General features: G+C 41.7%; 1 protein-coding gene and 1 long non-coding RNA gene across 5 annotated transcripts in view; one reads left to right on the forward strand and one right to left on the reverse strand.

Annotated features, from left to right (window-relative positions):
• Positions 1–24,566, forward strand: part of NBAS (NBAS subunit of NRZ tethering complex) — a 341,400-nt gene that overhangs the window by 200,657 nt on the left and 116,177 nt on the right. For all 4 annotated transcript variants that reach the window (XR_004485944.2, XM_004274869.2, XM_033437419.2 and 1 more), the window contains 3 exons: positions 8,020–8,096; positions 8,500–8,637; positions 21,806–22,035. Coding sequence is in view for 3 of the 4 variants with exons in the window: in XM_004274869.2 (XP_004274917.1) it covers positions 8,020–8,096; positions 8,500–8,637; positions 21,806–22,035 (445 nt within the window). In the remaining variant the exon portion in view is untranslated. The remainder of the gene's footprint in view (positions 1–8,019; positions 8,097–8,499; positions 8,638–21,805; positions 22,036–24,566) is intronic.
• LOC125960762 (uncharacterized) overlaps positions 1–24,566 on the reverse strand; it is a 308,514-nt gene that overhangs the window by 116,726 nt on the left and 167,222 nt on the right. The gene's annotated exons all lie outside the window — the stretch shown is intronic.

Here is a 24,566-nt window from a genome sequence, read left to right on the forward strand (position 1 = left end):
TAGGTTAAATGACCCAAATTAAAAATCGTAAAAATGGGACTCCTGACTTTGGTTCAGAAGTAGGTCACGGTACAAATTAAACTTCCCAACATGAGCTGAGTTTTCAGGATTTTTTAATAAAGTTGATGAAAAGGTTTTTATGGAGACTAGCTGAAGAAAACTGATCATTATTTATTTAGCTAAATGAATGATTTAATGGCTAATGATTTCCAAATCAGTAATATGGGCAGCCTTCCTCTGTGAATTTAGTTCTGGAATTAAATTTATCATAGAGTGCTTTCCAGAGGCACTTCCTTTGCAGAGAATTAGTGCTTGGAGGCTTAAGACGTAGCTTTCATCTGATTTTGGCTGTATAACTTGTTTAGAAAATGCATTGTATTCAAGGTTAGAGAATAAGCACTGCAGATTAAATTCATACACACTGCTAAATGTAGGGCAGGCCTTTTTTGGGGAAAAGAAAAAAAAAAACTTAAATGGTAATGTAATATCACTGTGACCCAGTCTGTGGCCAGCCTGACATCTGGTGGGTCCCAGTGAAAGCCCGTGGGATCTGGTCTACTTCAGATCCTCATTGATCATTTTGTCCTGCGTCGCATCAGATGGCTCACAGATTCAGACTCTGAGAAGCTTCCCGTATGTGAGGGCTTGATTTCTACTTTGCAAGAATAATTGAGCCTCAGTGAGGGCTGCTGGGAAAGTTCGGGTGGTGTGAAGTGTGGGCAGTTATCGTGTCTCTCCCCACCCCCTTCCCCACTGGTCCCTCCACCATCAGTTTCCTTCAACAATTCGGTTATTAGTCAGGAGGGGTTCTGGGTTGTAGGGATTGATGAGCTGTGATCTGGCTATGGGGGAGAAAGATGTCACAAGATGACTTCAACAGTTGTGTTAAGGATTAGGGAAGAGAGATGATCCCTTCCCTTTCAACCTGGGGACGTAGGGGACTGTGGTGTCCCCGATGCCAGTGATTGTGGTCTTTCTAGTCTTGGAGCAGTGGGGAGGTCATGGGCTTTGTGTGGCCGGAACCTCAGCTGCCTTAGTGCTGGAGATGAGGCGTGTGTACACTTGTCTACAAGGATCTTTCAGGAAACCTCATTTGGGAAAAAAAATAACTGACGGGGAGCTTGAGCATTTGGCACTGTTTTCAGAGAGGAGTTTTTTCTCTTTTCTTCCCCAAATATTTTATTAAGGGAATTTTCAAATGCGCAGAAAAGTTGAGAAAATTCTACAGCGAACTCCCATATACTGCTCCACCTAGATTCTACAGCGAACATTTTACTATACTTGCTCTAGTCCGTCCACCAAATCCAGCTGCTTTGCTGACATGTTTCAAAGTTGTCGGCATCATTACACTTCACCCCTTGACACTGCGCTGTGCATATCTTTAACTAGAGTCAGCATTTCTTACTTTTTTGTGAGATAACATCTACAAACAATGAAATACAAAAATCTGAAGTGTAGACATAAGGTTGGTGAGTTTTGACAAGTGCAGCACCTGTGTAGCCCTGACTCCTCTCAAGATACAGAACATTTCTATCACCCCAGAAAGTTGATGCCTCTTTCCTGAAAACACCCACCCCACACTCCCAGTCAGGTGACAAATGTTTGGATTTTCCCCGCTGTAGATCAGTTTTGACTGTTCTAGAATTCATTCAGTGGAATCATACAGGATGTGTTCTTTTGTGTAAAACTTGAGGTTTACCTGCATCTATCAGTAGGTTTTTATTTTCTTTCTTCTCTTTTTTTGTTTTTACAAAGCTGTTTTTTTTTTTAATTTATTTATTTTATTTATTTATTTTTGGCTGTGTTGGGTCTTTGTTGCTGCGTGGGGGCTTTCTCTAGTTGCGGCGAGCAGGGGCTACTCTTCGTTGCGGTGCGTGGGCTTCTCATTGCGGTGGCTTCTCTTGTTGTGGAGCACGGGCTCTAGGTGCGTGGGCTTCAGTAGTTGTGGCTCATGGGCTCAGTAGTTGTGGCTTGTGGACTCCAGAGCGCAGGCTCAGTAGTTGTGGCGCACGGGCTTAGTTGCTCCGCGGCATGTGGGATCTTCCCGGACCAGGGCTCGAACCTGTGTCCGCTGCATTGGCAGGCGGATTCTTAACCACTGTGCCACCAAGGAAGCCCTTTTTTTTTGTTTTTTAATGACTGAGAAGTATTCCATTGTATGAATATACCACAGTTTACCCATTCTTCTGTTAAGGGACATGAAGGCTTTTTCCAGTTGATGGTTATTATGAAAAAGCTGCTGTGAACTCTTGTACAGTGTTTTTGTGGACCTGTGTTTTTACTTCTCTGGGATAACTATCTAAGGGTAGACTTTCTGGGCCAAAGATTATGGATTTGTTTAGTTTTATAAGAAACTATCAGACCTCTCTTACTTGTCAGCGGTTGTGGTTTTTCTGGGCTCTGGTTCTTTAAGACTTCTGGTTCTCTCTCCGAATTTTACCTGCCTGGCAAGGAACAGACAGGAGCTTGCCCTCAGGATAGAAGCTGTAAAAATGGGAAATCACCGGTGCCATGTCATGTTTCCAAATGGCATCTACCCTCCAGTCTCTGTCTGCTTTCGGTGCCTCTCCAGTGCCTTCCGATATTTGCCTTTTGTGCTTTATCTAGAGTTTATAGTCTTCATCTGCACAAGGACTGTACCAGTAACAGAACCCAATCACAGAAGAATTTAAATAGAATTTATTATTCTGGATTTCACTGGAGTTCATCCTGTGACAGTAGGGCAAAAGTCTGAGTCGTAGTTCCCCAGAGAAGGGAAATAGGCCAGGTGCCTTTCTCTTAGGATGAATCCTGAGGAGTCAATTCATATGAGTGAAGGCTTACCCTGTGGAGTGGATTTTGGACTTACCCCAACCTTAAGGGATCTTCATCTTGTGTAGTTAAAATAGATGTCAAGAAGCCTCTTGAGAAATGGGCCAAGTGGACATTCACGTGGGTGAGTTGTGCCAGCTAAGTAGCAGTCCTGGTCGAGTTGCTGCAGTGAGGACTTGGCTTCAAGTGAGAATTTGAAAAACACGTGGCAATTCGGCAACAGCTATGAAAATTATGGCTGCGGGTATTGCTTAACCTAATAATTCTGCTTCTAGGAATTTATCCTGTGAATTCACACACATGAAAAATATGGCATATGTTCATTGCTTGCAATAGCATAATATTGTCGACAGCCTGGTACATATTAACAAGAAGAGATATCTAATTTTGTATGTCTTGTTTCCTGTCTGTATTAGTCAGCTTGGGCTGCCATAACAAAATACCATAGACCAAGTGGCTTAAACAACAGAAATTTAGTCTCACAGTTTGGAGACTGGAAATCAGGGTGCCAGCGTTTTTGGGTTCTGGTAGTGATCTCTTCCTGGCTAGCACATGGCTGTCTTCTCACTGTGTCTTTACATCAGGACGGGGGGTAGGGGGGAGGGAGGGAGTGGGGAGAAAGAGTAGAGTGTTTACAAGTGAACTCTGATGTCTCCTCTTATAAGGGCACTAACCCCATCATGAGGATCCCACTCCTCATGACCTCATCTAACCCTAATTACTTCCCAAAGGCCCCATCTCCAAATACCCTCATGTTGAGGGCTGGGGCTTCAACATATAAATTTGGGGGAATCACAAATATTTGGTTCATAACACTGTCTTTACAGATTAACTGCCTTTCTGAGTTTAGGTGATTTACATAGCTTTCCAAGCCTATGTAAAAACAAGTTAATACTGCATTCTTTGCAGAGCTTTTTGTGGCACTTAGAGCTAATTTATACAAAGCATCTATCTCATATCTGGCTCATCAAAGCAGATTTTTTTTTAAATAGTTATTTTCATTTTATGATAATAATAACTATTATTATTGTTATATAGAGGAATGGCATGAGCACTTTCTTTATAGAGAGTTTGCATTATAGGTTATTTGAATGTCAGATTAATTTGGCTGGGGTATAGGGTAGAAATAATACCAGTTAAAACCATAAGTTATGGCTGGCCCATATTTATGAAGGCCTTGAGTGCTAAATAAGAAATCTAGGTTTCCTTCTTTAGGGAATGGGAAACCATTGAAGGTAGGGGAGAGAGAGAGAGAGAGAATGTGTTTTCAGCTGGCGAGAGACATGATTACACAGTACTTAATGAACATTCCTATAAAATTAGTATGAAACTACTATTTTAAGGATGGATTGGAAGGAGAGAGACTGAAGGCATCAGGTAGAGTTGGGGGGTTATTGAAAGAGTCCAGGTTTTGAACACTGACAATCTAGAGTTTGTGGCAGTGAAAATAGAAGGTATGTGTGAAAGAGTTCTTTAGAAATAATTCAGCAGGACTTGATGACTACCTGAATGTTGGGAGCGGAGAAGAGAGTAAAGTCCAAGATGACTCTGGGGTTTTATGTGTCTCACTGGGAGAATAGTGTACTATTTTTAGAAATATGAGAGTTACTGGGTACAGGACGATCAATTGGAAAAACTTGTGCAGTAAGTCAGTGGTGGGTCTTAGCTTTGATCCCGTAACTTTCTGGTTCTGAAGATGATTTCCCTCCTGCTGTATCATTCTGCCTGATTTTGTTTGCCAGGGATTCATTGTACATTTATAGATGTTTTACTTGTTGTTCTGAAATGTACCCAGAGTCTGGTTTTATTCAGGTGTGGGCAGACACCCAGACATGAAAATGATTGTCATGAAGGAAGAAGTTTATACTCACCAATCCCTAGAAACAGAAGACACAGCAAGCCACCTGGGCTACATGGGGAGGCACTCAGGTCACCTGGAGGCAGAAGGCATGAGGCCAGAGTATGGGTTTTCGTGGGAAGGAACAGGAGAGGTGTGGTAGGCACGCTTGAGCAAGCTTACGATGGAGAGTTTGAATAACCTGGTGGACTCTGGGCTATGGGATGGTCTCTGGCTGACCGGCGCCTGGCCCTGAGGTGATCAGGGCGAGGTAGTATTGCCTCTGTAGTGTAAAAGCCAGAGAGAGAGGGGGTGGTTCAGAGAATTGGCTCTGAACTGGTTGGTCTGTAGATCAAAGGCGTGCTCACAGGGAAACCATCTGCTCTACCTGCCAATTGACTAGCTAGCCCTGGGAGGTCAGTCTCACCAGGATCGTCAAGACCCCCCCAGTGTCAAAGCATTATAAAATGCAGAAAAGTTTGAAATGATGAACACATTTGTATATATGAAATAAAACCCACGTGGTTATTATTCACTTGGAGCAAATATTTGTATTTCAAAGTGATTATTTTCACTGCTTGGTGAAAATTAACAGTGATGATTCTTTGGACTCCTCTGAGGGTGATTTTTGTCATTACTTTTAGCTCATGGAAATTAACTATTTCTTTTCTCTTTTGCCTGCTGAAAGCTTTGTATTCAGTGATATATGTTCAAGAAATGCTAGTGACCATCTTGTGAGTTGTATCTGTGAATTAATATAACTCTTTAAAAAATAAACCTACTGGAACTTACGTATTCAGATGGAGATTCTCTCTCTCAAAGGTATCTTCTGGGAACTATGCATTTGTTCCAACCATGCTGTCATGGCTCTTTTTTGTTGTTTTTGTTTTTTGTTGGGTTGTTTTCCTTTTGGAATTTCCTTCAGGGTCTGTAGCATATGCTTAGGAATATCTTCAGTGGTACCATATTTTTTCATCCCTTGAGGGTGCTTTGGTTTTTGGAAATAACCAAATGCACATTAAATGGAGTGAAAGATTGAGTTGATGGCAGGATTTAAAAAGAAAAAAAAAGAAAAGTCTGATGGGAAGATAGTCAGTCATGGGACTGATTTTCCCAGGCAGGCTTCAGACTGGCCCTAACCAACCACAGCTCTGAGAGGGAGAAGGGTGGTCCTCTACTAGCTGGAGCATCAGCCACTCACTTGGAATAAGGGCTCCTGAGCTCTGAAGAGACAGGGCTGTTTTTTGATGAGTGGGTTTAGGTATACTTGTTTGAAAATCGGCCTCTTTTGTGCATAAGGAAGGGAAGTACCTGAAGAAAATAAAAACGGGGGTGGAAAAAAACTAAATAAGGTTGCAGTTGTAGGTCATCTTATAAGAAAAGCAACAAAGAAAGAAAATTAATAAGGAAGAATTATTAGTATGTGAAACTATTGGAATTTGTTTTTTCTCCAAATTAAAGGTCCCGCGGACAGCTGGGCAGGTATTAAATGGTAAAGTACATAAGGCAGACATAAGCCAAAATGGCAGCCCTGGGCTTGTGTGTGTGTTTCTATGTGTGTTTGTATGGTGTGCAATTTCTAGACTCTAGGTAAATCTTTCTCAGAAGTACAAGGTTTTCAGCAGACTAAGCTTACATGCTTTTTCTTCCTTCATCTTCTGTTGTCCAAAATGTATAACTTAAGTCCTTCATCCTTCGGTTTTGATAGTGTTCTAGAATACATTTGGCAATTTTATAACTCTTCTTTGCTCTCATACTTGTTTGTATAAAATTTGATTTGGGCCCTTTGCGTTGTAGTTTTAAATTATTTATTTGAAGACTTTTTCTGGTCTTAGTGTGTTTACTCTGAAAGGGCAGGAACTCTGATTCTTATTTTAGAGCAATATTAGGTTCAGAGAAAGTTCTCATTGATACTGAGTGAAGGGCTGAATGTGGAAATGGGCCTTGAAATGAGTAGCTTTTGATCAGAAAACATCTCTAGAACGGTACAGTTCCTTGGGAGGCCTGAGACTGACTGGTGGTCCAACTTGGTTTATGAGATTTGGAGAACACAGAGGAAGTGAGTATTTAGAGAACTCTTTGCAGAGGCACAGTGGAGAAAGCTCTGTTTCTTCCCCCATAGATCATGCGCAGGACATGCTGAGTTTTAGGTCAGCCTCTGATGCTCCAGCCGCTTGCAGCGGGCTTCTCACCGCACACCCACCCACTGCTCCAGGGGTCAGCCGAGCTCAGATTATATGGATGGCTTTAAATTTTAGTTCAAGTAAGACACAATTAGGAAGGTGAATCTTCTGGGAAAAAATTATATGGTGTATTTACAAAGTGAAATATTTACTTTGAATTATTTCAATACTGTTTACCTTCATTAGTGAAGGTTAGGAGAGTCCGTTCTTTAAAAATAAAAGATTTACATTGTGATTACAATGACTACCTGGTATTTGTCACTTGAGACCCTAAATGGAATACCTCCTTATTAATATAAAATGGATAGGGCTTCCCTGGTGGCGCAGTGGTTGAGAGCCCGCCTGCCGATGCAGGGGACGCGGGTTCGTGCCCCCGTCTGTGAAGATCCCACGTGCAGCGGAGCGGCTGGGCCTGTGAGCCATGGCCACTGAGCCTGCGCGTCGGGAGCCTGTGCTCCACACGGGAGAGGCCACAGCAGTGAGAGGCCCGCGTACCGCAAAAAAAAAAAAGAAAAAAATGGGTATAAACACAGATGTTATTGGAAGTGTTCTCTCCTTTATTAAAGCCATGACATTGATAGGTCGTTGCTTATATAAAAATTTTTGTGGAAAAGTTGTAGATGGTTGGGATATTTTAAGGTGTTCTATAATCAAAGCAAGAGACTGGTTTTCTTTCTGTGGAGTGTGGTGAAGAGAAAGAACAAAACCACTTACCGTAACTGTAGTAAAATCAGAAGATTTATCCTAAATCTGCACTCACAAAAAGCTGTGTTGTTACTCTCATCGTTAATGCTCAGATGGTCATTTTCTACAGTAGCTGTCATTGATATCCAGAATTTTATAGCTTGGTCTGGGTCTTGAAAACCAAAAGATTAGCTGGCAGAAACCATCCTCACTGATCTATTTGCACTTAGACTTTGTAGCTGCACTAATTGGGTTTTCTCTTGTGTAATTAACAAACAGCATAATTTGAGTTGAGGCAAGGTTATCATTTAACATAGTTTCATGTAGTCTGTTATTTCTATGGTGCTGAATAGACTTTCATAAAGGATCTTAAAGAGTTCTCTGAAACGAATTACTGTTGACATCATAAAGGACTAAAGTCATGACACTTAGTAACTATGAATGAATGTCACATGGATCCTCTAATAATATAATGCAATATATATATATGTTTTCTACATTCAGTTCTCTTGCAGCTGGCGAGCGATGCTTTACCAAATGATATGACCTTGGCTCTTGCTTATCTCCTTGCCTTACCACAGGTAAGTTTACCCTTTCCAAGAAACAAGGACTTAAAAATGAATAAGCTAAGCCTTTACTGGGGGTTTTCACCAGTAAATTGTTTGTTATATGTTTCACTTCCTTCTGGTTGTTCTTACAAGATGGAAGGACTGTGGTCAGTATCCGGAAAGTGAATTCTACAATGTTAGCTGAAATGTTGATTTTAAAATCTACTTTCATGTGCATAGGATCTGCCTTATCATGTCTTCTGAATTTTAATGTAGTCATATTAAGATGATACAAGCTCAAGATACATTGAGCTTGAGCTGATATGCTAGAAACTTTGAACCAAAATTCTAGAGTAAGGACTAGAAATGTAATGGTTTATGACAGTTGTGCCAATTTCCTTTCAGCTGAGCTGTTTCTCTCGTGCTCCCTTCCTAGGTGTTAGACGCTAACAGGTGCTTTGAAAAGCAGTCGCACTCTGCTCTCTCTCTCCAGCTGGCAGCCTATTACTATAGCCTACAGATCTACGCCCGGTTGGCTCCGTGTTTCAGGGACAAGTGCCATCCTCTTTACAGGGTGAGTCCTCATGGTTTCCACCCTGTTAATGGGCAGGGTTAAGCTTTTCTAAAGTAGTTAAACACGTTTACCTCTTTGGAGGGACTGATGCACTTTGTATTCAGAGTGCTTTGTATTCCCAGTGGCTGACAGCCTTTGCCTTTTCTGTGTTATACGTAGTTGCTTTTCCAGGAATTAATAAGAAGTAGAGTTTCTAATATTTATTGTGAATGCTGATTCATCCCCTAACTTTTCTGTCATTTATTTTATATTACAGCGTTCTTAGGAAAGGCTGAAGGAGAGGAGAAATGGAGAGTTAGCTTTTTAACTCACTTCTCAAGAGGAAGATGGCTCTAATTGAGGACAGTAGGCAATGTAGTTCTTTGAACGGTGCTGCACTTTTATTTATTTTTAAGCCAGAGAGATATGAGAGTAGTAATTATGCAGATGAAATGTTGAGGCACACTATGCCTACTTGCCACCAAGCTTCTGACACTTTTATTTAACTTTATTGTTAATTTCTGAGTGAGAGCACCTAAACATGGCCTCAGGTTACACGTGCCTTCTTTTGTGGACACGGAAGTGTTCCAGATGCCGCTGGAAAATGGAAGCCCTCTAGGTTTACTTGTATACACCACCTTTAATCATCAGCGTTTGGAAATTATTTCCTTTTTATACCGGACATTTTAAGAGAATTACCACTTTAAGAGTAGGTGAGCAAATAGATCAGACTTCCAAATCCACTCTGTGTACAAATCCAAGCTTCAGTTTTTACTGAGGCAGAATTCTTCCTCTCCGACCCAAAGTAGACTATAAAGAAATAATTTCACATGAGTATCAAAGTTCTAGCTGCCTCTGCCATCCAAAACATATCTAAGAACCTTAAGTATGTGAAAACATTCCATTTGTGGCAAAATCTATGGCTTTCATTCATCAGTTTTTATTTAAAAAGAGGAAGGTGAGTGGGGGAACCCTGTGCCATGCAGGTTACTCTCCCAAGGGCATCATCAATGTCAGTGGGTATTGTTCTCAGGAATAGGTATATTAAGATGGAATTGGCCAAGAAAAGGGCTGCTTCTTTTTTTTTAGCCAGTTGATATATTACTTTATTTTGGAAATTTTGAATTTATTTTTTTGTTTTCAGTAGCTGCTGCTGCTTTGTGCAGTACTTTTATCCTATACTCTAGTAATTTTCCTTTGTTTTGCTTTTATATCACAGGTATGTTTTTATGTGAAATAAGGAATTGACCTACTGTGTTATAAATTGAGGAAAAGTGATTATATAGGTGGAAGTGTGGCAGGTTTATTTCTGGAACAGTGTACTTACTTAATGTCTTTCTTATTCCATTCAATTGGTTGGCTGGCAAAGAGTATTCATGGCGTTTGCTGGTGTCTGCTTTTAAATGTCTTTATCTTTTCAGTAGTACATACGCAAGTGCTGGATAATTGGCTCACGACTCCCATGTAGTATGTACTATTTCCATGTGTGTAATCTATATTAAGGTCACACTGCATGCCCAACACTATGTTCCACCTTTCATGAATACAGAGGATTGAAAGGCCACTTGGTCAGCTGGTGTAGCCCTAAACCCCGCCCCGAGTACCTTATGTGTGCCACGGCCTCTGAGCGAGTCTTGAGATGAGAAGGTGATTATGGCTGTCTGACCTCAGTGAACTCACCACTTACCATAAATCCACGAGAGACAGTTACGTAAAGGTGGATTAGAGGAGCTGCAGATGAGAGGACTGGAAACCCTCGCCAGACAGACCACGTGTTCAGACTGTGACAGAAGCCAAAGAGCTGGCTGCAGAGCCCCATTTTGGCCTGATCTTCGGTTTCATCACCTAAAAGCTTAAAGTAGTCCTCTTGAAGGGAAGTTCTAGTGCAGTCTGTATTTTTCCTGTTTTCCCCGATAGTAAATTACTTTGAACCAAAAATTAAAAGTCCCAAATCCTGAACTGTCTTTGAGAGAGGTAAGTCCCAAATCCTGAACTGTCTTTGAGAGAGGTAAGTCCCCAATCCTGAACTGTCTTTGAGAGAGGTAAGGCAGGAGAAAACCAGTAAATTCCATCCTGGCCTTTATATCTGGCAGTCACTGTTTCCTACTTCAGATACTGAAGTCACTGTAAGAAACCCCACTTAAGATTTCTGTGACTAAACCATGCAGAGAGAGGAAGTAGAACACTGAAAGATGAGGGTTAGAAGTAAAGGTGTGTCCATCTTGGTTTCTTGTGTATTCCCAACGGAAAGTATGAGTGTTTTATTTTCAGGTCTTATATTTTGCACATCCTTTCATCGACCCAGCGTTTATTGACTGCCAGCTGTGAAGGACGTAGAGCCTGGTGTTATACTGTGAAGAATGATGAAACCTGATTCCTGCCCTTTTCTACCCTTTACACCAATTTCCGTTTCTTCCTTTGATCTTATGTCAACCCACCATTGCTGCCCTTTAGCTCTTGGTCTTGTGCCTGTCACCGTTTTCCTGTCAAACTGTTCTTTCCTTTGAAGATGTCCCTTGGAGGTCTCCTGCCTGACCCTAGGCCTTGGCCTCAGATTCCTGCTTGTTGGAATACTCACCCACCCCGTGACGTGGTTCCTGACACCTGTAGCCGTTCCCTTTCTGGGCCCAGTAGTGTAAGGCCGCTGCTGGTCAGGGTCATTGCTTTGGGAAGCAGCATTAACGCCTAGGGCAAACAGAAGCCAGCAAGGCTCACGTGGCCCAGTGGTGATGCCTCAACACATGATTTCTAACTTCTCAGATGGCACACGGCTAGGTCACAAGCCAGCTAATTCTCCAGAGACTTCTTGGCAACTCTGTGGAAAGCATTTGGTTGTTAGTCTGAAGGGTGAGATGAAGAGTGAAAAACGCAATCAAACATCATTGTCTCTTCCTTTTTGTTGCGTTTGCATCTTTTTCCAAGCATCTGTCTGAGAAGTCTTTCCAAAATGGAGGTCTGGTCATCCTCCCTTGAGTCTACAATCCTTCAGTGATTTCCTGTTGCCCTAGCAAGGTGGTCTGGCCTCTGTCTGTTTCTGCGACTTCATGTTCCTTCACTCCAGCTGTACCAAGCTGCTTAAATTTCTCAGCCAGCCCGCGTGTTCTCTCTTTTTTGCATTCAGTATGTTGTACTCTTTTGCCTATAATGTTTCCCCAGCATTTCTTTGCTTAGCACTTGGTTCAGGTCTTACCTCACCAAGGCATGGTTCCTACCACCTGCCACCATTCTGTCGTGCTCCCACGCTGTGTTGGGTGCTCCTCTATGCACGTTTTTACTGCCTTTTACTTACCTCATAACGTTTATACTCTACTACTTTGAATTTATCTCTTCCATCTCACTAGAAAATGAGCTATTTGAGACCAGGGTCTGTGTTGTATTTATTGTTTTCCTCATTGCTTAGAGCAGGACCTGACATATCAAGGGTAGTAAACAAATGTTCCCTGGGTGGATTACTGAAAATTAATAATTCTTCAGTACATATGAAATAATTGAATTATGTGTGTGTTTATCAAATATTTGTCAGATGACTACTTATGCCAGGGAGTATTCTAGATCCTGGGGAGAGAGTCGTGAGCAAAGTATATGTAAAACCCGTTGCCCTTTTCAGAACCCTCTTACACTGTTGGTGGGAATGTAAATTGATACAGCCACTGTGGAGAACAGTATGGAGGTTCCTTAAAAAGCTACAAATAGAACTACCATATGACCCAGCAATCCCACTACTGGGCATATACCCTGAGAAAACCATAATTCAAAAAGAGTCATGTACCAAAATGTTCATTGCAGCTCTATTTACAATAGCCCAGAGATGGAAACAACCTAAGTGTCCATCATCGGATGAATGGATAAAGAAGATGTGGCACATATATACAATGGAATATTACTCAGCCATAAAAAGAGACGAAATTGAGCTATTTGTAATGAGGTGGATAGACCTAGAGTCTGTCATACAGAGTGAAGTAAGTCAGAAAGAGAGAGACAAATACCGTAGGCTAACACATATATATGGAATTTAAAAAAAAAATGTCATGAAAAACCTAGGGGTGAAACAGGAATAAAGACATAGACTTACTAGAGAATGGACTTGAGGCTATGGGGAGGGGGAAGGGTAAACGGTGACAAAGCGATAAAGAGGCATGGACATATATACACTACCAAACGTAAGGCAGTTAGCTAGTGGGAAGCAGCCGCATAGCACAGGGAGATCAGCTCGGTGCTTTGTGACCGCCTGGAGGGGTGGGATAGGGAGGGTGGGAGGGAGGGAGACGCAAGCGGGAAGAGATATGGGAATATATGTATATATATAACTGATTAATTTTGTTGTGAAGCTGAAACTAACATACCATTGTAAAGCAATTATACTCCAATAAAGATGTTAAAAAAAAAAAAAAACCGTTGCCCTTTTCAGATTTACATTCCACTGAGGAAGGAGCACTATAAACAAAATAAGTAAATAAAATGTATACTTTATTAGATTGTGATAAGAGCTTTGAAAACAAGAAGAAAGTTAAGGACTGTGTGTGTAGAATACGATTTAAACAGGCTCAGGAAAGACCTCAATTGAGTAATGAAAAGGACGAGCATAGCACCAGAAAGATGGAGGGGAAGAACGTTCCAGATCGAGGGGTGGAATCTGTAACAGATGAATTGAGGTATCCCTGTCCCATCATATGTGCTGTGGTGTTTTTTCACAAAATATTTAAGAAAGTATTAAAATGTCACGCTATAAAATTCAAGGCTCGGAAGCATTGCCTGACTGCAGAGGAAAAGCATAGAAATAGAGTCTCTGACCAGACTTCACTGTGACCGGATGGGGTCTCTTCTCTCTGGCTGGGAAGGTGTCAGGATGGGTGTGACAGTAGCAGGCTTCGTGAGGGCTTGTGAACGAGAGTTGTCAGGGGTCAGTAGGAAGGTCAGACTAACCCTGGGAAGGCATTGGCTGTCTTAGTACCTTTCACATTCCTTCCCGCTTGATCTGTGGAGCAGTCTCTCATGTTGCAGAAAGTAAGACACAGAGAAATGCGGTTACTTGCTCAGGGTTGCTCTGGGAGAAGGTGACACCTGTCACTTAGAGCTCCTGACCCCAGTCTTTACCTTCCTTTTACTTGGATGTGCTGCCGCCCTAGCTTTGTGTCAGAAGCAGCGTGCCACTGTGTTTCGGACCTGAGTGATCTCTGGCCCACAGTTCCTAACGGGTCATTCCCAGGAGGATGTTTTCACGTGCTCTGCGATGGCTACCGGCTAAAGTCTCTCCTCCTGTGTATGGCAGGGAAGCCCCTCAGAGGACTGGCGGCTGTTCCTCACCCCGGCAGCCATGATCCTGACACTAGCTCGTTTGAGGTCTATGCTCCAGCTGTTCAGAATGTATATTTCTCTTAATTTAACATCCATTCCCACACCTCTGCGCCTGTGCAGATGTAATTCTCCTGCCTGAAATACCTCCTTCTTCTTCCCACTATCAATAGGTAAGTCTGAGCTCAAAAGAGCCCCCTGTGTGAAGTCTTCTCTGCTGCCTCAGCAGATACCGGCCTGAAATAATTTTTTTTTCATTTATATCTTACCTTTATAATTATTGTAAATGCATCCTTTTTTAAAGTTGTAGTATAGTTAATTTCCGTCTCTCACGGCTCTCCTCCAGACACCCACTGGAGTGGTTCTTTTAGGCTATGGTAGCTGATGCAGTCTGTCTTCTCGCCTCGTGGTAATAATCTTGTTGAGGGCAGTAACCCCATCTTCGCTGAATCCCCAGGGCTTCACCCACTGCAGTTACTCAGTGACTGTTTATTGGCATGTGAATAAGTTGAGGAATCATTCCAGCTGCTGTGATTCGGACAACCTTCAGTTTTACAGTTTCGAGCCCTGACCCCTCATGGATGGGCACGTTAGCTGGATGTTTTAAGTATGTTTGCGTTGTCCATTGACTACCTAATGACTCATTATTTGAGTCTTTTCAGCATCTCCCCCTGTATAAAACGGCACTGCTGGGTTTGGAATTAGATATGACAAACTCCTGACGAATCATCCTGGAAACTGAAATCAAAGTGGTTTCAATTTGTTGTCCACACATAGTAACGCTCTGTGAAGCTTAGCGTCCACTTGATTGTCAGTTTAGCTTGTTTCTATTCTCACATTTTCTCTTCCCACCCCCTGTAGTTCTGAGCTGCTAGAATGATAACTTAGGTAGATTACTAGGTTTGAATAAAAGTACTGATATAATTTGTGGTGTTGTTTCTGATAAAAAGCATGTGCATCTTGACGGGAAGCACATCCCGAGTCTGCCACACCCGGCAGCAAACCTGGATGAGCTTTGAAGCAGCCCCCTGGGCGTTCCTGTTTCTTTTTAGAGACCTGTAATGATGATTGGCAAATGGTCACTTGCAGAGAATTTTCTCTTCTAGTATTTGTCCTAATTAACTCTTTATGTTAATGCACACATGACAAAAACCTCAAATGATGAAAATAGGATAAAACAAAAAGTATTTCCCTTTTGTCTACTTCCAGAAATAGTTTATGGATATGCGTATTTATATAATAACTTTTTATGCAAATATGAGTAAACTCTACACATTTTTCTGTACCTTGATTCTTTCCATTTATATCTTACCTTTGTAATTATTGTAAATGCATCTTTTTTTAAAAATTGAAATATAGTTAATTTACAGTGTTGTGTTAGTTTCTGGTGTACACAACGTGATTCGGTCATACATACATACATACACATACGTAAATATTCTTGTTCATATTCTTTTCCATCATAGGTTATTACAAGATACTGAATATAGTTCCCTGTGCTATACAGTAGGACCTTGTTGTTTATCATTTTATATATAGTAGTTTGTTTCTGCTAATCCCAAACTCCTAGTTTATCCCTCCCCACGTAAATGCATCTTGAATTGTGATTTCTCTATCATTCTTTTTAAAAAGTTTCAGAAAATAAAATCAGTTAAAAATGGAAACGTGTCTTTTAGTTTTATATGCTAGAGAAGCAAACCCAGCAGGGGATGAAATTCAAAACTTTATGGTAAACTATTTCTAAAATGTGTTTTCTTAAGCTACTAATTGAATATGCCAAGTAGAAAATTATTTCAAGCAAATAACAACCCTAGAGGGGAAACATACCACCTGTTCAAAACTTTCCAAACAATATTACCAAGAAATGGAGACTATTAAGCCTGAATGGATTTATTACCTCTTCTAGTAAGTAGTAGATGAAGTCATCCAGCATTTTGGTGTCATAAATATTTATGTGCATTTTGTTTTTACAGGGACTTGACCATATTCTTTAAAGAAATCGCATTTTTTTCACCCCATAGAAGAACTGCATTGCCAAATTTGGGGGAAAAAATTAGAGTAATTTAACACTCCACACTTTTTTTTTTTTTTTTTTTTTTGCGGTACATGGGCCTCTCACTGTTGTGGCCTCTGCCGTTGCGGAGCACAGGCTCCAGACGCGCAGGCTCAGTGGCCATGGCTTACGGGCCCAGCTGCTCTGCGGCATGTGGGATCTTCCCGGACTGGGGCACGAACCCGTGTCCCCTGAATCGGCAGGTGGACTCTCAACCACTGCGCCACCAGGGAAGCCCAACTCTCTACACTTTTTAAATTTTTGATGCCTTTTTATGTTTTTGCAGTATCTTTTTGTTTTTTAATTTTATTTATTTATTTATCTATTTATCTCTCTGTCTATTTATTTATTTATGTGTTGGGTCTTCATTTCTGTGCGAGGGCTTTCTCTAGTTGCGGCAAGCGGGGGCCACTCTTCATCGCGGTGCGCGGGTCTCTCACTATCGCGGCCTCTCATTGCGGAGCACAGGCTCCAGACGCGCAGGCTCAGTAATTGTGGCTCATGGGCCTAGTTGCTCCGCGGCATGTGGGATCTTCCCAGACCAGGGCTCGAACCCGTGTCCCCTGCATTGGCAGGTAGACTCTCAACCACTGTGCCACCAGGGAAGCCCCAGAATATGGGAGATTCTGAAGCTACCCATAAAGTCCTTCAAAAGTTTCTTAGAGCCCGGGAGCTTTCATACCCATGGACCATATCATTGAAATTAGGTGGGAAACAGAGGAAGAGAGGTTTGAATATACTCTGCACACAGAAATTCATGGCTTCAGGTGTGAGGCTGGGTGTGGAGCATTGAGGGAGCCCCGCTGGCAGGATAGGGAGGAAGGGCTGATGGAGTGGGGTCCCCACGAGGCCAGAGGCTGGGGGTTGGACTCACTTCCTCGCTGCCGGACCCCAGCTCAGGATGCCTTCCATGCAGGTTGGCATCTGTAAAACAGCAACAGCAGTCTCCTGTGCCCATCACTGGGTTGGTATGAGGGTCAAATGAAAATCATGTGAAAGTGCTTTAGAAACTTTAATGCAGTACACTTGTGCCATGAATGAATGAATGTATGAAATGAAGTGTTGGGCTGAGTAGAGGATGCTTTTGGAATATTTTTAGAGAAATTGTGATAAGCTCAGGGGAAGAATTATTATTAAAATTTAAGTCATACATTGGAAGTAATCATGACCAGTAAAGTTCCTGAAGGAAGGGGTAGAAACTAGTAGTGATGATGGTAAGACGAGAAATTTGCATGGAAAGCCGGAACTTACAACATGTCCATCCATCTACTCTCATTCAGTCTCTGTGAAGAGTGTATCAGAGAGAAATTGCCTCAATTTTCATAATGGAAAACCTGACGCTCAGGAAGGAAGAACCAGCAATCCAGGTTCTTTGATGCCAATTCCTGTGTTTTTTCCTCATAGCTAATGCTCTTTGTTTTGGGAAGATTTTGAAAGAATTAGTATTATGTTTTACCAATAAATAAGTATTGAAAATATTCCTACACATTTAACAAATGTTTGATCCATAACCTTGAAGACCTATCATCAAGGAATTAATAGAATGCCCCTTTTCACCACCTTATTAGGATGGAAATTTAAAAGGAGGTATATTTATATCAAGAGGTTGAACAGAAAATGATATTCTAAATTCTTTCTGTTCTAAATCTCTCTCCGTTATTCTTAGAGAAGACAGAATGCTTGGAAACACAGCTCAAACCAGGATCTCCAGTTGAACATCTACCATGGTGTGTCCTCTGTGACCATTTGTATTTACACATGTGTGTATATGTGTAAAAGGGATGAGAGGGAGAATGTGTGTGTTAAAAAAATAGGTCAGTCCTGATGTAATATAGAATGACAGCATTAAGGCCATCATTGAAAGTTGATCATCTGTAAAAGGACTCAAATGCCAGATCTCATGTACATTTGGTGGGAGCTGTGTGTATATTGATCTTGTCAAGATTCTTACAATTTTAAGAGATATCCCCCCTGCACAACAAATATAAAAGGCTGGTTCTTGGGCAACATTATGCCTGGGAGTCATATCCTGCCTTGCCACCTACCCTGAATGGCCTTAGTCAAGCTACTCACCTCCTTACCCATCTTAAAGAGGATGGTGCTAGTAGACTCTGGTCCCCCAAGATTGTTAGTATTAAATGAGATTCAGTTCATGTGTATTTAGCACTATGTCCGTTCCATACCGAAGACTGAAATATTAGGTATTTGTTCTTAAATATTTCTTAGAAAAGTGAACACAGAGAATGTGAAGTAAAAATTATTCAGAGGGGCTAGACAATTTCTACTTAGTAAAGGAGAAGGTATGAAAGTTGTTTAAACTGTGTAGGGACCTACTGGTTATAATTTGTTGGTCTGAAATTGTATTTTTAACAAAGAAATCTGTTCTGATGTTTAGTGGAGGCATCAATGAGATGAGATGTAGAACTTCCCCAGTTCCACACCTGGAGGGATTTACAAGGCTTTATTTTATTTTCATGATTGAGTTCTTATACATTCATAGGATTTTAGCCCTAGAAACGTGATCATCTTGTGAGACTCCTTTGCTCTACATCTGAAGAAACAGCCCCAGAAGAGTCAGGAGTGTCCATTGCTCCCTCTAAGGAGTTTCCAGCATTCTTGTTTGTGTTTCTGTAATGGTTCTTATATTCAGGTGCCTTCTGTGAGTTGTTTATGTGTACATCTTTGACAATCACTAGTTTTAGTTTCTTGGGAGTAAGCGCTGGGCCCAATTTGCTTTCATATAATAAGAGAGAAAAAGACATTTAAAAATATTTTGTTTGTGCCTCCCAACAAACCACGAGGATGGTGTGCTTGTTGACTCTCTTATAGATGAGGAAACAGAGACATGATGTAACTCGCCCCAAATTGCATCTCTGCTAAATGAAGGATCTGGAATATAAACTAGTATTACTAACTTAAAAGCTACAACTGCTGTTCAGTGTGTCTCCGTTTTACTCCACACCTGACTTGTTCAAGAAACTCTAATGTGCTCTAGGAAAGACAAATCCACTAAGTACCCATGGTCTCTGCCTGCTGGAAGCTGTGTTTTAATACTTATAAGAGAATGCAGTGTAAAGTATGCAGTAGAGGTGCAATTAAAGTGTAACTGGTGTATACCTTTGAGTAAACTCCATAATCCTTTTCATTTTTGGAGCACCTGCTAAAGGCCAGGTCTTGGTTTGTGTATTTTGTGTGTGTGTGTGTGTGTGTGTGTGTGTGTATGGTCTCTTAAGCTTTGTGAAGCCATGCAAGCTATATATATTGCCATTTTATAGATGAGACAATCAAATTTGAAGTTGGTAAGTAACTTGCACAAGGTCAGCTAGTAACTTCTCTGTGTCCACGCTTATTACACTCTGCCATGCCATTTTCTTCATTCGTAAAAGGGGAGAATAGGTATTTTTTGCCACATACGAAAATGAAGGTTGTATGTGGAGACTTGAAGCTCTCTATGAGATAAAGAAAAGCCAATGTAAATATCAGTATTTATGCTCATTATTGCTCTGTGCTGCCATTTTGGAGATTAACCCTCTACCTGGTTTGGGGATTTGTTTCATAAATGGTATTAGAATACAAAGAGAATAGAAATGAGATCACATATATAGTCCACTCTCCCAATACAGGGACCAAGTCCTTGAGATGCCAGAAAGCAAACAGTAAAAACATGAATGTGGAGCAATAGCTGTGAGAAACACTTGGGCGAGGGGAGGTGGTCGATTGCATGTGTGGGGGTGGGAGTCACACTCAGAGAGGGACGGCCTGGCTATAGCCTCTCCCTCAAAGCGCGCTGGGCAACTGGAGGCAGGACTTTCGCCTGAAACCACAGGGTCAGAGTGTATATGGAAAGAAGCCTTCCTCACAGTTTTGATGAACGTGGGTTCGCTGGTGGAGTGCAAAACCGACCCAAAGAGTTCCCTGAAAGAACACCTACAGAAGAGCTCTCCTGCTGCCCTGAAACCCTGATCATTGGATATTTGCACCTGCTCTCTCTCTTCCTAGGCAGGCAAGTGCTAACTGGATGAGGTGTGAGAAGAGAAGGCAACAACAGAGCACACCAGGGTGCAGAGCAGGTGTAGACAGGCTGGCTGGTCCCCAGCAGCATCCCTATACCAGACAGCTTCAGAGGGGGTTCAGGGTGGTGCCTCTGGGCTTCAGTCCGTAAGTAGGAGGGGGTTGGCTGAGGCATGGGGTCTCCTTCGCCTATATCCGTTTCCAGAAGTACCAGCCATATGCAGCTTATTCCCAAATCTTCCTATTGCAGTTAGATCAGCTTTATTCACTCCATCTTCCCATCAGGTCTTAGGCATCCAGGCTTAGCGCATACTCTCCCCTTTACCAGAATTTGTCTCCCTGTTTTTCTGCTGGCCTTTTTACTTCTGATACCTGAGCAGTTAGCCTAGAAATTAACTCTACCAAGAAGACCTCCTTGATACGTGCCCAAGTCCCACTCCTCTGTATTCCCATAGCACCCTGTGCTTACTTGTATCACACCATTTTATAATTGTTTGCTTGATGGTCTCTCCTCATAGACTGGATTCTTGGAGGAAAGGGTCACATCTTAGTACATCACCTGGTGCATAATAGGTGCACAAAAAATACTTGTTGAATGAATGACAGATGGTCTTATAGCTGCTTACTTCAGAGCATTAGTTTTCAAACGCACGTCTTTTGACTTGAGACACTTATCTCAGTGTCTCTGTCTCAGGCAGACTCAGTGTCTGCCTAGGGGTAGGGGAAAAATTGAGTAAGGTTGACTTTTTCTTAAATCAACCTGCTGGAATCCAAGAAGATTTCTTTAACTGGTTTTTATCGGTACTCCCAGATTGTTCCTTAACAGGATCGAGAGAGAATGTCAGGCTAGGTTAGGTAATATGGACTGGACATTGACAAATCTCGTGTGTAGCTCAGAATAATGGCTTACACATTAGAAATGCTGATGGCTTACATTAATTAGACGTGTTTCTGAGAACCAAAGGTAGATTTCTGGAGTTTTCTTCCTAATTTGCTGGTATTAGAATATGCGCCATATTTTCCCAGAAATTGGGAGGGATTGAGTTCATGTTGTTCACATATTAGGTAACTCCAGAATCATGGCTGCTTTCCTGTTGCTTTGTGGACACCCGGACCAACTTTAATATAAATAATTGTGGTTGGTTAACCACTTATTTTCCTTTCCTGTCAGCCGTTCAGTTCTGGGTTTTGTTCTGTTGGAATAATTGTATTGCTGTTAAAGAAGCTGCTAGATTTAAGGAACACTATCCCATTGAGCCCCAAATTGAGCAGAGTAAAAATTGGTTGCATACTTTCTTATGAAACTAGAAAAATTTATGATTTCAGGAACAGGGATGGGGCTTTTTCCCCTCACTGATCCCTGGAGAAAACATTCTTCTACTTAGCTATTGAGGCATTTCTCGTGGAATCATTGAACTGCAGCTCTTTGTTATTGAGAACACTTAGATGGTCCAAAGAAAATTTATCTAGGGGCAATGATGATAAAGATTACTTCCAGGGTGAATTATTATAAATGATCAGATAATTGGGGAGGAGATGGTATAGGGTGATGGTAGTTGAAAAAGCAAGCATACATTATTCTTTAAGTGGGTGGTGATTTTTAAGGTGGAAGAGCAGAGCAGGAGTCCAGAAACCCGCTCCTAGAGTCAGTTCTGTGTCCCGTCTTTGTGGTCTGCAAAACGCACCGCCTCTGCAGTTGCCTCCTCAGGGTGGTTGTCAGCCTGGACTAAATGGCAGCGGTGTGAAGGGTCAAACAGGTGTCCGGCAGACATGATCTTCTTCCCACTTTACTCTTTTTTTTTTTTTTTAAATTAGTCTTTTTGTTACTCACAGGCCGATCCCAAAGAGCTAATCAAGATGGTCACCAGGCACGTGACTCGATACGGACAGGAAGCCTGGCCCGAGGAGCTCGCTGCACTGACCAAGCAGTTACAGTACTACAACGAGCGCCTCCTGGACTTCACTCAGGCTCAGATCCTCCAGGGCCTGCGGAAGGGTGTGGATGTGCAACGGTTTACTGCAGATGACCAGTACAAACGGGAAACCATCCTCGGTCTGGCAGAGTAAGGAATACCCTCGTCTCGTAAAGGGATGGATTTAGAACGTACAAGAACAAGTTGAGTTACCAGGACTATTAATCACAGTCCTGTGAAGATTCACATTCATGGCTGCTATAAAAAGGACTTTCCCCTACTTCTTCCTGTCCTGTGAGGGATGTGTGTGTCTTCCCAAATGGGTCAGTGATGCAGACGGTATTTTGAGCCTGCAGATTTAAGTAGTAAGGATGGGAATTATTTAAAAAGCTTCCCATGATTTTGATAATCCAATACCAGTACCATGTTAGAGGTGATAGAGTGTGGTCAGGGGTGAAAAGTGTCAAGCTTACTATAGAAATTTAAAAACAAGATTCCCTTTTATTCCTGGCTAGAGTCTCACTTTGCTACTACATGGCCGTTTAATTTCCTCAGTATGTTAAAAGTTAGGTACCGTTGACTTAGTACAAGAGGAGGGACTGAGTGTTATGGGTCCAGGACACCTTTATCTGTCCTGGGTTTCTAGAGAAAGAAGAGCTAACCGCTTGAGCACTTTCTTGTTCGAGGCCTGTAGCAGCTGCCGTTCTTTCCTTTGTCCCTTACCACTCTCAAGAGAAAAGCAAGCCCTTGTGTGAGATGGCGGTACGGTTGGGAAGGTCCCTTTCTAGGTATGGAATTCCCCTTGGTTTTCATACTCGTCCTCATTTTTGTTTTAGATCAGATGAGTTCAGATCAAATGAGAATTACATGTCACATGGTGGGAAAGTGAAAAAAAAAATGTTTTTTAAAGTGTGTTCACCCACAGTGGTTATTAAGTTAGAGGTATGTTTTGTTTTTAACACCCCAATTTGTGGAGTGCTTATCATGGGCCAGGAACTGTGTTAGGTGCTCTGTAAACTTTATTTTATAAACATCTTTTAACCCTTAAAGATAACCGTATGACATAAAATGTTGTTATCCCCATCTTACAGCTAAAGAACGTGAGGCTCATTGATATAAAGTAAGTGGCCCAAGTTTACATAGGTGGTAAAGATCACAACTGTGACTTTAACCTTGATCTGCCACATGCCAAAGGCATCACATCTTCACACCATGTGCCCTCCCCACACTGCTGGATTGAATTCTCAAGGAAGCATTGGTGTGCAGTTCAGTCTAGGCTTCCAGCCCTTGAAACGAGGTTAAATTGTGCTTACGTTTAACGATTATTTCTCTCTCCTGATAAGTTACCTTAAAATAACAAAGATAGGCTTGGTTATGGTAGTGGTATATGCTATTTTTCATCATTATTCTTAAATCTTAAAGAAAGTGGCAAAGTAACCTTGGTACTCTGTAATAGTTTTATATTAGCCTGGGCTTCTTTCCTACTAGAAGACACCCCAGATTCTCTTTAGAGTGAGGCGGGGAACAGAGAGATCAAAGCAAGAGGTAGGAACAACCTATAGCAGAATTAAGTTAAGAAGAGAAATAATAGAATTTTTTTTTTCTCTTCCCCTCTGTTCTCCTGGAGGTTCATAATTTCATAGGGTCATTTAATATCCAATCTGAAAGTGACCAAAGAGATCATTTAATCCAACCTCCTTACTTTTGGAAGAGGAATCTGAGAACCACAGAGCTTTAAAGGATTGTTCAAGGTCACACAGCCAGGAGTTGAGCCTGGGCTTCCTATTTCCAAGTCCAGTGGGCTTTTTTTTTGGGCATTTGGTAATCCTTGGTGCCATGCTCATGGTTTCTTAGAAGAGAGGTTACTATGCAGAATAAAAGTCGTTACGGCGCGCCTTACATTTGGCTTTTGGTCTTTGTCTTTTCTTTTTAAGTATCCAGCTGGCATATGCTATTTGAAGTATGTCCTGAGGACAAACATATGCTTTTGATAAATATATAATAGAATCTTCTCCACAATCTGTTGGTTAGAAAAATATACAGCAGTCTTTAGATGGCTTGTTTAAAATGTCTCAGAGTGTCTGTGGGTTTTCTGAGTTAGCAGTTCTGACTTGGAGATGGCATTTTAGCGCCTCACATACAAGGATCCTCGAAGGACCTGCTTCCTTCTGTTCTGCGGCTCCACCTTCAGATGTGACCATTCTTTATTCTCTTCCTAATTGTACGTCCCTTTAGTGGCAGTTGTTTTCTGTGAGTGCATTATAGTTGTCCTCTGTCGTCTCTGTATCTTAGTGATTACATTCTCAGTGGTTAGGGTGACTTTGAGGAGAACAGAGAATAGTTTGGTTAGTTCCCACTGATTTATCAGATAATAAAGATGTGACTACTTACTGAGCATGTACCTGGTGTCAGGCACTGTGCTAGACTCCCACAGTAGGAAGAGTGAGCTGCTAATGGTGCCTGTTCTCCAGGAATTCTCATCTATCACGTGGATATTGGCATTCAATGAGTACTTTAAGAAAAAAAATTTTTAATTAATTTATTTTTGGCTGCGGTGGGTTTTCGTTGCTCCACACGGGCTTTCTCTAGTTGTGGCGAGTGGGGGCTACTCTTCGTTGTGGTGTGAGGGCCTCTCATTGCAGTGGCTTCTCTTGTTGCGAGCACAGGCTCTAGGCATGCGG

Source organism: Orcinus orca, chromosome 13 (genome assembly GCF_937001465.1).
Source record: "Orcinus orca chromosome 13, mOrcOrc1.1, whole genome shotgun sequence".
Taxonomy (NCBI): Eukaryota; Metazoa; Chordata; class Mammalia; order Artiodactyla; family Delphinidae; genus Orcinus; species Orcinus orca.